This window comes from Oreochromis aureus, linkage group 16, assembly GCF_013358895.1.
Source record: "Oreochromis aureus strain Israel breed Guangdong linkage group 16, ZZ_aureus, whole genome shotgun sequence".
Classification (NCBI taxonomy): Eukaryota; Metazoa; Chordata; class Actinopteri; order Cichliformes; family Cichlidae; genus Oreochromis; species Oreochromis aureus.
The window spans coordinates 26,342,996-26,359,640 of record NC_052957.1 but is presented as its reverse complement, the minus strand read 5'-3'; the positions used below and the strand labels follow the sequence as shown (position 1 = coordinate 26,359,640).

Genomic DNA, 16,645 nt, shown 5'->3' with positions numbered 1-16,645 from the left:
TGTGTGTGTGTGTGTGTACTTGTATTACTCATATTGTGGGGACATGCGTCTTTTACACATATATATACTTTTACACTGTCACACTGTGGGGACCCGTATTCCATTTGGGAGCAAAAAGGATGCCCACATAGTGTAAAACATTAGATGTTAGTGAACTTTGTATAGTGGTGTATTTTTGTATTTGTATAATATATTAATGTGGGCTATGTGAGTAATGTCTTCTGAAGTTGTAGAAATGTTGCTGCTGTGAGCGGATGTGTGGTGTTAATGTGGTCTAATGGTCACCACCACTAGACGCAGTTTTTTTTGCGATCTTCACAATTGTTTAAGTCTGCTAAATTTAAACATGAGCAAAACAGCACAAGATTAAAAAATGGTTTAAAGACGCCACAGTTGGAGTTCACTTTATCCATTTTTAATAAAAGATTGTTTAAAAAAACAAATTAATACTTAACAAATGTGCTTGGACTTTTAGAAAACACACATGATTTTAAAACTCACAGATACAGAAATAACTGTTAAAATTTTTGCAGTGCCATTGTTCGAAATTACTGAAAGTGTCTTACATACAAAGCCAATTTCGATTGCTTTCAAGTAGAACATGCTTTACTCATTCCAAAAGTTTTTTTCTTTCTTTCTTTTTTTTAAAGTATCATTTTTCTACTACTTTGCCTGGATCCACTATTTATAACACTGGTCAAAAACTGCAAACAACAAAACAGACAAATTAGCCTGAAATCGTAGGTGGGGCACAGATAACCAGGAGAAAAAAAAATAAAGTTGACCAGAATTATTTTTCGGAGAGGGAGAAAATAAATAAATAAGAATTTTATGATGCTATATATATATTACATACTTACTTTAAACAAATGTTTATTTGGATTTTCTATTAATATTTTCTATTAATATTCTTCTGAAATGGATCATACCAGGAGAGGTTTGAGAACCACTGGTATAACATCCCATGCAACATGCCAAACCTTGAGAGATGAGACTTAAGGAAACAGTAGATATCAGCTCCGGCTGTTTGAACATCAGCCCAAAACCACCACTGGCCAACACTGTGCTGGCATTAATGACAACCAGTGTAGTAGCCAAAAGTTTAGAAGTATAGGTAACAAGTTACCGGTGCCAACATTTGGACAAAGAAGTAATTGTTCTAAAACAGTGTTTTTTCTAACTGAAATATAGTCTTAAAAAGAAGGGTGTTGTTTCATTGGGTTGCTTCTTTTTCCAAAGCTGAATCTGAACGAACCAAAAGATTTCTGATTTGTGCAAACAATATCCTTTGCACAAATCAGACCAAAGTGGAGGGGTGTCCAATAACTGACACAGTGGTGCTTAGACAACAACCTTGTCCTGAACAGCAGCAAGACTAAGGAAGTCATTGTGGATTGCAGGAGGTCCAGCAAGACAAAACATGCTCCTCTCCTCATACACAGAGAGGCAGTAGAGCGTGTAGACAACATCAAGTTTCTGGGTCTTCACATAACATCTGACCTAACATGGTCCCTGAACACACCACACCTGGTGTGATGTCCCCAGCAAAGGCTCTTCTTCTTCAGGAAGCTAAAATGGAACAAACTCTCTTCTCAGCTGCTCATGAACTTCTACGGAGCCACAAAAGAAAGTATCATCTGTCTTAGTATGACTGTGTAGTATGGCAGCTGCACAGCACAAGACAGAAAGAACTTGGCCCAGGTGATGAAATCACCACAAGGGATTGTGGGAAATCCACTTCCACATCTGGACTCGGTGAACCCTAGACAGATCCAAAAAAAGTGCCAGACGTATCGCTGCAGACCTCACCCACTCTGGCAATGGACTGTTTTTTACTGCTTCCTTCAGGAAAGTGGTATAGGAACATGAAAACGCACCACCAGCCTGAGGTTGGAGAGACAGCTTCATTCCCCAGAGCTGTGAAATCCAATTCTCTGACTTTTTGCACATTTATTCTGCACACCTGCACACATGGATAGTGTGCATTCACTTGTCTTATAGTGTATCTGTATGCAAAATGTATGTAAAAGGGTGTTCTCTTCTGTGCCAAGAGCTACCGAACAAAAATTCATTATGCACATATTAACAATAAAAGGATTTGTCTTCTTCTTTTTCTTCTTCTTGGGCTTGCAGCCCACAGGATCTGAGCACCTTACTGGTGTTATGGCTCACAAAGTTCTTTGGGGAAAAGAGACTTTTTCTAGTTGAACATACAGCATTAAACAGATTATAAAAGAATCCAAACAATCACAACCTTTTGACATGTAGGGATTTATTAATCACTTTGTGGGTCATGACTTGTAAGTGTAGGATTAACATTTTTCGAACAGCTAATGGAAGTGGTAATAACAATCACATGGCTGTTCAAACAAGTCACCAAAACACAGCTAAACATTTGCTTGCTCACTGGCCACCTGATCATTTTATTGTGACTATAAAAGCTATGTCTGGACAGTGACACATTAAAGAAGCTTAAAAAAATCGATTGTCTCTGTAAAGAAAGAAAATGAGTAAGGCGTGAATGAAAAATGTCTTCAGTGACAAAACAGACCACAAGAGGGCAGCATTGGTCTACGACAGTACATACTACTAACAGTAAACATTAAAACTTTCCAACAATCAGCAATAAAACAAAAATTTAAACTTAAAATGATGGATTTCCTGAAGAAAATTTACTTTATGTTAAAATGCCTTTAAAAACCTGTGCAGTATAGATTTATTTTCAGACATGATCATTGATTGGGCGTATCCACCTATTAATGTCCTTCTGTTTATGCAACTCTGGCTAACACAGAGAGACAGATAACCATGCACGTTAACATTCAGAACTACCACACACACATACACAATACAACACAGAAAAATCCCACCCTAAATACAAATATTTTATGTGCCTCAAATCTAACTGGGGACAGTAGTCCCAAATGAACTGGTGTGTGAGCTGATATAGGTCCCCAATTTCTACATAAATGAACTCACATCAAACCTCCAAACCCACACACAAGTACTACTTGTGTGTGTGCATTGACAGACATGTTCCTTAATTAAAGCAAGATTACATACTGCTTGTGTGTGTGTATTTGTGTGTGTGTTGTCAAGTCTGAACATACACAAAAATTAAAACACACCAAAGTAAAGTGATCTCTCTCCTTTCACCTCAGACAGCACTGCCATAAAGCTCCTTCTCTTTCACTTGACGTGTGCCTTTACGTTACTGCCATCTTGTGACCGCTGTTAACATTGTCACTGACAGATGTGCTTATTTCAGTCTCATAGGAGACTACAGCTTTGTCAGTCCCTGAGGGTGCGTCCACCTCCTGTTACACCTCCTGTTACAGATGACTAAAGCTGGGCAGGCTGAGAGGCCAGAAACTCTTTTTCTTGTGGTTTGCACATGTGCATTGTGGACAAACCACTGGTCTGACAGGCAAGCTGCCGCTAGCTCAGCTTTTACTGCTCTGAGATCAGTTATGGTGTGCATTAGCAAGCAAACCACCTTCAATGATTTAGCATCATAACAGAGAAGTTCCCTCTTGCTAACCTCGCTTGGTTAACATATATGATGTAAAGAAGATTGAGCATGAAAAAGTTTTTAATAACTTCTTTAGTACATTAACAAGGAAAGCTGTGACGATGTCTCTGAACCTGTCCAGTCTAATAAAAACAGGCAAGTGTACCAGGTGCAGGGTCAGCCAGCACTTTCAGAGTAGCATCTATGAGAATGTCTAAATGTTTAACCATCTCTTTTGCCAACACTCCACGTTCATTTTTCATTCATATTTGAAATCACCCTGTAGATATTGACAGTTAACCACGTCACACATTGCTCAATCCTTTTAATTCTGCTTGTGCTGAATGCTATTTTTTGTGCGAAATAAAGATGTAGATTTTTGTTTCTGTGGTCATGAACCACTAACAGTTTTTCAGAGTTCCTCACTGGACAGCTACTACAAACTCATAATTAATATATTTTATGAATGGAGCTGGACATTAAACACAATATAAAGTATTTAAAATTAGGTCACCCTTAAACATATATAGCAGTAATATTAATCCATTTAACATTGATGAGAAATAATTTTCTTCAGAATAATTATCTCAGTTTTTATACTTTATGCACAATTTTCCACTAATACAGTTTTTTGTTTAATAAGGTGTTTTCATAGTGTTTTATTGCTCCCAATGAAATGGTTTGAAAAATTCCTCCACCGCTTGTCATTTTCAGCCAATAGTATATCATTTTTTTATAATATAGTAGATATTTATCTAACTATAGTAATACTAATAGTAATATTTTACAATTCTTCAGTCATGAAGGAGTGCAGAAGGGTGAAGATGTCAATGTAGAGGGTGGCCAGGCAGGTATGTTTGAATGTCATCCAGTTTATCTTGTTAAATTGGTAAGTAGTGGAGGAAGATGTATGTGTGCGTGTGTCTCCATTATATACTGTACAACATAAACCCAGTTCTCATGAAATAAAACTCCACATAAACAAGTGGTTAGTGAAATGAAGACTTTGAATATTAAAACAGCTCATGGAGAACCTGCTAACTTTGCTCTTGGCTCCGCCTGCTTAACTTGTCTGTCCAGAAACTGTAGGTTGATTGGTGTTGCAGGGCAAAGCAGAGTTCTGGTGATTGGCTTCACTGGTTTTCCAGCAGGATCAGGCTTCACCTCATAGTGCTTTATCAACTTCAAACACACAAAAAAGAAAGAGTACTCGTTAAAAAGAAAAACGTGGAATTGTCTATTGACATTTATTTATGTGAGCAGAAATTATACTCTTTACACTGATTACCAGCTGCTTGCCAATTGACTACTGTGTATTTTGGATGACTCAGGTCAAAGTGACTGATGAGTGGTTTGTATTCATGTGCATGCCCAGGCTGACAAAAGAGTAAACAGCTTTGAATGGGCCGAGAAGTTACTTTAGGTCAATACTGCTCCCTGAATGAAGCTAAAGAACAAGTGATTTCCAGGAAATTTAAAAAACAAATGGCACAATGTTTGGACCCTGTTTGTTTGCATATTTCAGGAATCAAAAGAAAAAACAACTTTGTGCCTTGTCTCACAGAGACTTGCAGTCTTATAGTTATAAAGTTGTATGGATCCTTTAACATAATATGCAGTGGAATAACAACCTAACCTTAGCTTCTAAGTCTTTAAAGTTGTAAGCATCAAGCTACTGTTAATTTATTGTTTTTATAATAACTTGTTCAGCAAGTATTAATTCACAGCACTCCTTCCAAACCTTATTCATTATCTTTTCCAATTTTGCACTTAAAGTTATATTTTAAGAACTTAAAGTGCAAGTTACAGTTTGTCAAAACATGCAGACTGTTTTTGGATTATGTGTATAATCTAGTAGCTTTTATCACTATCCACTCTGCTGCCTGGGCAAGACTTGACACAGTAGCTTTGCATGCTCAACTCAAAGCCAAAGTACACTGCTGTGTTGGCAAAAGTTGCTTCTTTATATGTCCTGCAAGCACAGAGCATCATTAGCATTAGGAACAGATGTTCTTACCCTGGAGAGGAGGAGATACATCTCAAGTTCAGCCACCCGCCGACCTAGACATGCTCGGATCCCAAAACCAAATGGTACTGACCCAAACGGGTGCTGCTTGGATTTATCCTCCCCTCCTCGGAGCCAGCGCTCCGGCAGGAAGGTGTGGGAGTTGGGGAAAATATTCTCATCATAGGACACAGCGTAGTGGCACAGATGGAACAGCGTCTAAGAGAGAAAACCCATGACGTTTGCTATTGTGCTATGCCTGAACCCCAACAACCCCATCTGATTTCAGATGGCGCTGTATAGACAAGACTGCATTTATTTACTAGTAAGAGGCCAGGTGTGCTTAACATGCATGTTACCTTTTTTGGGAAGAGATGGTTTCCCACCACAATCTCATTTTCAACAGTGACGCGGGCGTTTCCTGGCACAACTGGATACAGGCTGGCGACCACAAAACGCAGCAAGGCATCAACACAGTTTCCATTTGTTCAGTAAATCCAACTCTTTGCTATCTCACCCCTTACAAACATGTAAGTCCATAAACCACATAATTGCTATGATTAAAATAAGATCAACTATTGACCATTAAACCATTATATGGTTATGCTTCTGCTGGAATTATGTATCAGGACCTTCTCCCAACTTTTAGCAAAGGGTTGCATTCATTTTTCAAAATGGTGAAGTATTCTTTCAAGTGGTTTTATTTCTTTAACTTCCATATTTACGAGCAGATAAGTGTTTTATTTCACCTTGGTTATTATCTTATTAATAAAAAGATTCCCCGCCTACCGCAGTGTCTCTCTGATGATGGCCTTCAGGTACGGCATCTGAGCTATGTCATTACTGTTTGGCACCTTGTCCCCAGGGCAAACGCTTATCACTTCCTGGTACAACTGTTCTTGGATCTCTGGCTCCCTCGCCAAATGGTACAGAGACCAGGAGATAGTGTTGGAGGTCTGCAAAACAGAGAAACACAGAGTGTAATGGTCAAAGGAGTTTGCAAAGAAAAGCGTCTGGACTTCTTTAAGTTGCTTGAAGACATTTCACCTCTCATCCGAGAAGCTTCTTCAGTTCTAAGGTCAAATGGCTGAGAGTCCCAGATTTAAACCCAGTGAGAGTATCCCCCCAAAGAGGGACAAAGGACCCCCTGATGATCCTCTAATCACATGAGCCAAGGTGTGAAAGTGGGTGTGGGACCTAATCAGCCAGGGTTTCGGGTGAGCTCATTGTGAAACCTGGCCCCACCTTGTCATGTGAATTCCTGAGGTCAGATGGCCCAGGATGTGAGTGGGCGTTAAGGCGTCTGGGGAGGGAACTCAAAACTGGATTATAGATGGCAGACAGTTGGTGTCGTAAACCACCGCCTCTGTTCAAAGATGGTCGCTCACAGTGGACATAGATGGCTTCTTTCACTCCTCTTTCAAACCATCTGTCCTCTCTGTCCAAAATGTGAACATTGGCATCCTCGAAAGAGTGACCTTTGTCCTTTAGATGCAGATGGACTGCTGAGTCTTGTCCTGTGGAGGTGGCTCTTCTATGTTGTGCCATGCGCTTGTGAAGTGGCTGTTTGGTCTCTCCAATGTAGAGGTCTTCCTCGCTGCACTGTACAGCATACACCACGTTGTTAAGTCTGTGTTTTGGAGTTTTGTCTTTCGGGTGAAACAGTTTTTGTCTGAGTGTGTTGCTGGGTCTGAAGTACACTGGGATGTCGTGCTTGGAGAAAACTCTCCTGAGTTTCTCTGATACACCGGCTACATATCTGAAGAAGCTTCTCGGATGAGAGGTGAAATGTCTTCAAGCAAGTCCAGACGCTTTTCTTAGCAAACTCCTTTGACTATGATGACCTGGATGACTGAGAACCTTCACAGACACACAGAGTGTAATGTTCTGTTGTTAATGTTTCGGCATGTTCCATTACAATCCAGTCTTGTAAGATATCCAAGTTCAGAGCTGGGCTTGGTTTGACAGAATATAAAGTTTTGTGTTTGACTTTCAGGGAGGTTGATCTTTGGGTTGAGAAATATCTTCCAGAAAACTTTCCAGCATTGATTAATGAATGGCAAACCTTTCATGTTTTTACATGATGCTTACTCATCTGCAGCATCTGAGACAAGAACACCTCATTTATATTACTCAAGATTTCAAATCCAGAACAAAGCTATTTCATATTTAAGTGGATGAAATTCTGCTTTGAGTAAATCTGTAGACAAGCATGCGACCAATGATCTTTAAAAATAACTGCTTATACTCTCATGGGCCACTTCTCAAGTTAATCAAATTTAAAATTACTATTCTGGAAAGCCAAAACTCGTACACTCATTGACCACTTCACTAGGTACACCTTGCTGGTTTTATCCTTCACGACTGGCTTAATTATTTGTAGCACAGATTCAACAACATACCAGGAACATTCCTCAGAGACTTTGGTCCATATTGACATGACAGCATTGCACAGTGTGTGGCAAAACCAGTAGCTACAGAGGAATCAGCCCAGTGAGTAGTCTATAAACTGTATACTGAATTAAGGCATCATTCTGTATAGCAGAGTATATTTAGAGAAAATCAGCCTCCATGTGGAAAAGCACAACTGGTTTTCTAAGTCAACTTCAAATTCTTCTTTTTATATGCATTCTTTGACTTTCAGAAGACTTTTAATATGTGCAAAAATTATCTCTTAACTTGTAGCTGAGAGCTATACTCCAAGGTTGGACTGGTAATCTGCCTGATGGGCCAACACACTTGGGTCAGTATAGTTCTTTTTTTCTTTGTCAGTATAACTATACAGGCTGGCTTGAAGGGCCGCTGTGCACCGTGCATTGTGCACAGTAGCCCATTAGTTCATTTTCATTACTGACAATACAATGCCCAATCAATTCTGGTAACACAGCTGGCCCCTCCCCTACCTTCCCTGTGCACTCATGCACCTTGTAGAACAGAGTTAATGTGAAAGAAGTGTTTAATAAAGAGGAACAAACAAAAGCAAAAAAAAAAAGGTGGAACTGAAAAGAGGAAAAGAAACTTAAATTAACCAACATGTTAGGAGCTCCACTGTCAGCAATAGTAGAAATAGAAATTAGAAGTAGTATAGAAGAAGTAAAACTGTTTCCCAGTAACTGTGTCTGTATCTAGGGTGAGTGGTGGTGGGTTGTTTTTATATAAAGGAAAACTAACATTTTTTTGGTTCTCATTAAGTGGCTATGGGAAGATGGGAACCTGGAAGCCTAAACGAATAATGGGAGACACTTTGATGCAAACAAATTTATTTTGGGAATTGGGAATGACTGAGCGGTGTAGTTATTACTCACTGTGTCTACTCCTGCCAGGAGGAGTTCAGTGATGCTGCCCAGGATCTCTGTGATATTCATCTGTTCACTGAGCAGGAGGTGTGTGAGATACGCTCCCTCCACGTCTTTGTCCAGGTGGACATTCTCCTGGATCTCCTCAATTTTCTTATTCACCAGTTCTTCAGCTATGAGAGACAACATTCATCTCATCTTATCTCATGTGAAATTTAAAAAAAAAATTGTGAGAAGACATGTTTGCCCACTAGATGGGGAAAGAGAGACACAGTTAGGGATCTTGTTGGCACACTGATTGTGTGAAATGCCACATGTAGGGTGGACTTTGTCTCTTTGTGTGTTTTGTGTGTGCTGACCTTGAAATTAGCTGATAGTGCTACTTGAAAATGTCCATGAACCCTGAACTGAACTAACCTTGGTGATCCACAACCAGTATGGAATAGTGAGTAGGTAATGTTTCCATGAATTAAATCCTACAGATTTCTGAAAACTAGAAAAGTAATCTTTTTCCATTTTAAATCATGAATATTTAACAAAATGCCTGAAAATTGTTTGGTTTTTTTGCACTAAAACAGAAAAAATGTTTCAAAGTGGTTTTAAAATCACATAATGGCAGAAAGGGGATAAATATTCAGCACACCACACTTTTATTTACTGGTTAAAAATGAATGTTGCTCACCAACTTTGAAGAGATGATCCCAGGCTGCGACAAACCTTTTCCAGGACTGCAGGTAGGGCCAGAGGAACTGTGGGAAGAGGATGACGACTTGGGAGAGATGGAACATTTCCCCCACGGAGAAGATGAACTTTTGGGTTTTCTCGGGGATCACCTCACTCATGCAGCCCATACGGGTTTCAAAAAGCACTGAGCATATTCCTGTGTTTAAAAACAAAACAATGGTTTGTCAAAAGAGCTCAGTGCAATGCAACTTGACAAAACAACATCAATTTGACAGCACATGCATACAATAGAACCACTGAAATGTGTCCAAGGTCGCTCTCGCTGATCCCTGTTCTGTGACCTTTGGAGCTGCTGATCTTGGCATCTTGTCATTCATTATTTGGCTTCCTTGGAAAAAATTTTGTTTTGTTTGTGGTTTTTCTGTTTGTTTTCTTACACATACTTTTCACCAGCTTTCTATTTTTAAAAAAACCTGATTAACCTGATAGACTGATAAACTTCATTGAGCCTCATTTCCTGGTGCATACGCGCATGTCTGCACATTAATCGTGTGTATGAATATTTCACATACAGATTTGTTCATATTTCATACCTGAATTTTTCTGTACAGTTCCTCTGACCATGCATACGAACAAATGACAGCCTGGCTTACTTAGGAATATAAACACAAGTATTTACAATTAACACTACTACTGCTACTGCTGCTACTACTACTAATTATTATTAATATTATTCTGCTATCAAATTTTGGTCATTATTTACAGTGTTCACAATATTGAAAATGCTCAGAATTGCAATAAAATAAAATAAAAATACATATAAAGAAAACATTTATATATTTAACCTTTTTCCATTTAAGCATATTCCACTGTCCCTTATCTCATCTTATTGTATCTTAAATGTTCTTATCTTTCATTACAAATGACTTCTATCATTGCCGAATGTCACTCATAGTAAAACTTTTTGGCACTATCCCATGAATGCTGGATAATCTGGCTTTTTTTTCCCTCTCAACTGGGGCTGACAGGTCACATGATCCTTGTCCTCCACCTGTTTTCTTCCTTTCTTTCTTGTTGTTTGCCAATCTTTTCATATCAACTGTGTTTCCACATTTTTCTTCTCTCAGGGGAAATGACTGAATGATTGTCACTCCTGTGGAAACACTTTTGAAAGCTGCACCTCTTCTGGCTTCCACCTCATCTCAGTCACCACTTTTTCTGCTTCACCTGGCAGCAAACGTATTTCTTTATATATAGATTAATGGAGGCACCGATAAGATGCAATTCACTAGCTGGCCGGGCAGATCCTCATGTACTAATGAGTGGTGAATGGATTTAAAAGGGAGGCTGGGGCACGAAAACAAGAACAAACAACTTGTAGTGCCAGGGGTGGTCATGTATAGACAGAGAACCAGAAGGGGCATGTATGGAGATGTTGTCCCACTGCTGAAATTCAGATAAATCATCTCCAGATTGTATGGATATTGTGTGCTGGTTCCGAATGATTCTGATTTACTAACATACGCATGGCGATGAAAACAAAATAGACTGATACTCGTATTTTATAAATCCTACAGTAAATTTGCATGCAAAACTCATTTTTTGCACCAATTAAAAATGTTTCCACACTAATATTTATGAATGAGGCCCACTGACCATTAGCCACTTGTCAGTCACTCAGCAAAGCAAACCCTGCTTTATCCTCCTTTCTGACTCTGATGGCAAGCATAATTAAACTCGGCTGTATTCAGTAAAACTGAGTGTGAGTGCTCATTTTTTGGACCTACCACTTTGATTCTTAGTTTGCTGATTGTGTTTTTACCTCTTTTGTTATTATGTATGTTATCCTTAAGTCATCCTGTTTTGGTATGAATACTGTTCAAGAGCTTGTGATGCATCTCTAGTTATTTCCCCGTGTTTATTCTTGGACTCCAGTTGAATTTTTCCACTTCACTAGACCTGACACGGAGCCACGGAGCTCATTGTTTACTGAGGTCACAGACAAGACATCTGAGGGAAAACCACCTTTCACTTTTGTCACCGAGATGCTACTGCGATCTTTTATATGTGGTCAGTTCATGTGACACAAGTTTCACATAGCGTACCTTTAAATGTAATGAGTTGTGAAAGGGAAGAAATCACATTCTGTTTATGAGGCTACGGCCAGCAGCCAGTGTATCTTAGTGCAAAGATCTGCTAGCATAAGATGGATATAACACCACCAACATTCTAAGCAAGAACGTGGCGTTCTGAAAGATGGATTTCCTTTGGATGGTGCTGCTGTCGGATTTCAGATTTATGATTGGGAAGTGGACTGTAACACTTAAAAATAATCTCGGTCAAAGTGACCGTGTTGCATTATATGACCACATTATCATATCTAATCAGCGGTCAAGGCCAAAAGAAAAAGCAGCTGTCGGCTTACTGAATGACACACAGAAAATGAGGTCTGCAGGATTGAAAAAATCAAGGACAAGAACAATTACACAGCATATTCTTCTGTCATGACCTTATATGCATACATATAAAGCCACATCATGCTGCAGTCATATAAACCACAGCTACCAAACGTGTTGTTTTATTCTTATGAAACTTTAAATGAAAAACTACAGAACAACCTGGATCTTCTTCTCGTTTCCAAGCATCTAAATGAGATGGACTGCATGAGTTTCTAAAGCTGATTAATTAACAACATTTCATTTATTTGTTTTGTTTTCTGCTGACCTTCAAAAGCAAATTTGTAGAGCTCTGCAGTCAGGTCATTGACCATGACTCCCTGTCCACTGGTCTCCCTCAGCCAGTTCACTTTGCAGATAAAATCTGACACCACCTCATTGATGGTGTTGGCATAGGAGGAGACGTGCTTGGGTTTCAGCATTCGTGGATTCAAGATGCTACGAATCCGCTGCCATTTGGCCCCCATCCTAAAAACCAATATAAAAACAAGGGAATGAGGCTCCAGAGAGCAAGTCATAGAAAATTACTTTTTTGAAAAATCATTTTATGATAATATCAATCTATAAATATAGATTTGTATATGACTTATTCTTGCTTACATTTAAATGGACTCACTTTACAGGCAAGGCTAGTAAGAGTCTACATATTTCCCTTCTTTATCAACAAATCCCATCCAAAGACCAAAGTCAACAAGGAATTAATGCTAATAACAAGTATCATTGTATCCAAAGTGCTTCAAACTGTTCAAAATAAAATATCCATAGCAAATGGGCAAGTCTCTGGAAACACGAGTGGGTGTTTGAGATCTTTAAACATATCCAAATGCATATGAATGAGTGTACCCTGAGTAGTTCCGGGTTGTCTAACAGTGTCTGAAAGCCTGTTAGTACTGCTCCAGGGTCTTAACTTTCAACACTGATAAGTGCCGCTAAAACAAGTCGGACAAGAATAAATGAGGAGCTGAGAACGTGTCTGTTATTCTGCCAAAGAAAATTGTGGTCCACAGGCCTTTCCTTTTGAAATGTTTTAGATTTTTTTATGAAACTGATGACGTCTATATTGATCTCAGTCTCTAAGACTAAAAAACAAAACAAACTAAAAACTGAGCTGCAGGCCTGGACTGAATCCCTGCATGCTGCCAGTGTTCCCTGTCAGCAACAAGTATGCATCACAAATACTAACCACAAAGTAATTTCATACAGAAGGTATGAACTGAAATGAGATGAGATTGAATTATGTTAAATTATGGTTTCCAATTTGTTAGAACTGTTTCAAGGCAAAATCAAGAGGGCATCTCACAAACATGAGGAGAGAGATGCGTAATCAGCAATCATAACCTCTATGAAGAGGAAGAACAGTAACAGTGACCTCTGTCTTAGGTCACATATTAAAAATTGTCAATCCATACTTTTAAAGGCATTGCAGTCCTATATACACCTATATATACCTACATATTGTATATTGACTGGATTATACATATGGATTTTTTCTTTTTTGTTCATAACATTGCATTCAAACTCCACGTATTTGCTCCCATGTTAAAGAACCTGAACACCTAGCAAAGTTTGGCATAGGACAAAGTTTTTTCACATAGCAACTGACACAACAACAATCAATTTCAGACATGTTTGTTTGTAGAAAAGGAATGATCTGCAGTTGCTACATCACATGCTGTTGCAGCTTGATCGGACAGATTTCATCTGAAACAAAACAAACAGCATGCTGTCAGCCTGCTCAGAGTTACAGTGCAGTGTGGATTCAGGACACAGATGTGGTGGATCTGTGATGGTTTCACTCACTCAGTCAGGGGTCCATGGGCCTGGTTCCTGAGCTCTCTGTAGTTCCTCCAGTGGGGCATGTCTGTCCGGATTGGGTGTTTACCCTCCTGCCTCAGCACCTGCTCTATCATGTCGGCACTGGCCACATTCACCACGACCAAAGGGCCGTATTTGGACTTCCACAGGGGGCCGTATATCTTGCTGTGCTCGATCTTTGAGCAAATAATGGGAGTTAATAGGTTAGTTGCATGTTCAGTGTTATCAGGAGGTAAAATGATGTTTAAGAAGACCAACAGTTTCCTGCTGGACTTAGAAAATATCATCACATATCAGTGCTTACTTATCTTTGCTTAGACATCCTCATTATAGAAAAAATCTCTCTTACTTATCCTCCATCGTGGAAAACTCTCTCCTAAGTCTCCTAAGACTGTGACTGTCTCTCAAAGGAAAACTAATGTAGTTTTTTTTAATTCATTTATTTGTATTACAGGATTTGTTACATTTATTAAGCGCTTATTAAACCAAAATTCAATTCTAAACCCCAAACTGTGCGTGAATAGATACCACAGAGGGGTCATCTGGATGCACTGATCGCTCTAGCAGCTCCAGGGGAAGGTGCACTGTAGTTCAAACTCAGGGGGCGGACTGAACCCTTAGTCCAGAAGAAAAACGCTGTTTTCACCGTCTTTTCTAACTTACTTGCATTTGTTGCGTCGTTTGGAAATATCCCTTTATAAAAAGCCAGTACAAGGTAGTCATGAAACTCGGTCCGCCTAAATCATCCATAGTTTTCATTTTGTTGACACCCATGACGGTGCTGGTGGAGGCTGCCTCGCGGCGGAGGGTGTCCCCATAGTTGGCAGGGTTTAGTCCCGCTGTGACTCTCTGGATCCCTTTAAGCTGCTGACACTTCACACGCAGTCCGACGCTCATCAGAGATCTCCCGAGCATTTTAACCATGCAGTGCGTCTTATCTGTCCCTTCTTTGTGCCGTGACAGGAGGCTAAACAAGTGAATCAGCCCCGGTGCCTGTGCCTGTATATGTCTATGTGTGTGTGTGAGAGAGAGAGAGCGAGCGAGAGCGGTCAAATAATGCCTCTTTGTTTGTGAAACAGCAAAGAGTCTGTGTACCAGCCTCCCAACAACTGTGGACTTTGATATTATCATAAACGTCAGCAAGTGAACCTACAGGATGCTGTTTGTAACCAGCGCAAACGCAGAGGAACAAATATTATTCATATACATATAAAGCTGTGGTGAAGATAAATTAGTCAAACACATTCATAATCCACAACCTCAGTACAAATAAGGTTAATGTGGAGTTGAGCCTAAGCCCCGGTTTTCCGTTTTCCTTTAAAGGATGTTGGGGGTGGAAACACGTCTGCTTCCTTACTCTTCCTTACCCGTAGCTACATAAAACACACTTCCTATATTTATTTGTGGAAAATTACCGTCAAACACTGTTGCGTTTACGCCCGTTTCGTAGTCGTGAATGCAATTTGAATAAAATTTCATTATAGCCTGAAGCTACCGGAGGATAGCAGCTGGAGGTACGGCCTTGCGGGGATTGGTGGATCCGGTGAGGGTGGGTCGGATCAGACGGCAGAGTTTTGCCCAGCCAGACGTACCAGCTTTTGTTGTTGTTGTTGTTGTCGTCTGTTAGCTACAGTGTTACCTAAGACACCTGAGGAAGACAGATAACCGCCCTCTTCCTCCTGCTTTTAATTATCACTACGTTTTCTTCGTATTTCCGAGGCACCTGCCTTTTCTGGAAACCACTGTAAGTCAACTCTACGCGTTTTCAAATGGCCTTTATAAATTGAAAGGATTTGACTTGGCATAAATGTGTCAGCCGTTTTCTTACTCTGAAAATATTGCAACAGGAAAACATAAATGAATTCTTAATTTCCTATTCGTATTACTACTACTACTACTAATAATAATAATAATATTAAATATTATTATAATAACAATAATGAGTTCGGAGTTATTAATAATGATAGTAATTGGTGACCTAATGTTATTCAGGTTCATGCCTATGTCTTTATTGTCGCATTATTTGGGGTGCATATAGCTTTCTGTATAAAACCAAAAATGAGCACAGTCCTAAAAATGTGTAAACAAAAAACAAAAAACCCACCAACAACAACAAAAAATCAACAAACAGTTACAAAATGACTTAGCATATTGAAGCAAGACTGCCTAGCAAAGGCGAGGATTATTGATTTCTGTTTTTCAAACTTTAAAGCTGCAGCAGTTTGCAAAAGTTTAGAGAATGTTGTTCTTACCCAAAGTGCGCTGAGTGTATCTAAACCTCACAAATCCCATTGAAGTTTATTAACTACTTTTATTGTTTAGGGATGTTTGAGTTCTACTTGGTAACAAAGTGATAATGTTTAACCCAGTGCCTCCACTCATGAGTGGAAGTTTAGAGAAGCCTAGTCTTTGTTTTTCAATTTATATTTATTTTAACTTAAAAGCTTTGCAATTATTACAAAAAGTGTGACAAAACATTTTCAAACTTTACATTTTAATCATATTTTGAAACTATTTAAACAAAATACACACACACACACAAGAAAAATGAAACAAAAGATAAAGCAAAATTAAAACAATGCAGACACATCGATAAAACAACAAAAAAGCAATTACCACATGTCAGGTAACATAGCTGGAAATCTCAGTTAATATTGCACCTATATACTAGAGCTGCAAGATGTTCAAAAATACATCATATCTGTTTTTTGGCCTTTGTTCACTCTTCATTTCTGAGGTCCATCTGCTATAAATAGACTTCTATTAACTTTGCTTGGTGTTTGCTTACAGATCCACTGACCTTTGTCACATTTCCCAGTACACTCAGTTCAGGATCTAAAGGAACAGTGATTCCCATGATATGAGTTAATATATCTCA

The 16,645-nt window shown here is 39.1% G+C and overlaps 1 protein-coding gene across 2 annotated transcripts; it reads right to left on the bottom strand.

The window, feature by feature from the left end:
• Window positions 1-2,251: 2,251 nt before the first annotated feature.
• si:dkey-91i10.3 (cytochrome P450) lies at window positions 2,252-15,299 on the bottom strand. 2 transcript variants are annotated; one of them, XM_031732924.2, is made up of 10 exons: window positions 15,183-15,299; window positions 14,431-14,776; window positions 13,753-13,943; window positions 12,221-12,420; window positions 9,495-9,692; window positions 8,822-8,985; window positions 6,306-6,472; window positions 5,876-5,957; window positions 5,529-5,735; window positions 2,252-4,693 (listed from the first exon to the last, which is right to left on the bottom strand). In XM_031732924.2, exons 2-10 carry the CDS (start codon window positions 14,689-14,691, stop codon window positions 4,535-4,537), a joined length of 1,629 nt encoding a protein of 542 aa, XP_031588784.2. In that variant the 5' UTR covers window positions 14,692-14,776; window positions 15,183-15,299; the 3' UTR covers window positions 2,252-4,534. The 2 variants fall into 2 exon arrangements, with proteins under 2 accessions (XP_031588784.2, XP_031588785.2); XM_031732925.2 differs by lacking the exon at window positions 15,183-15,299 and having other exon boundaries at window positions 14,431-14,873.
• Window positions 15,300-16,645: the final 1,346 nt, after the last annotated feature.

Bases quoted from the DNA above. Each gene is read 5' to 3' on its own strand.
- si:dkey-91i10.3 (XM_031732924.2), bottom strand. From the start codon at position 14,691: ATGGTTAAAATGCTCGGGAGATCTCTGATGAGCGTCGGACTGCGTGTG. The intron at 6,473-8,821 runs GTGAGTAATAAC...TCTGTTTTGCAG, and splicing joins TCCTGGCAGGAGTAGACACA to ACCTCCAACACTATCTCCTG. The intron at 5,958-6,305 runs GTAGGCGGGGAA...TGTGGTCGCCAG, and splicing joins ATCATCAGAGAGACACTGCG to CCTGTATCCAGTTGTGCCAG.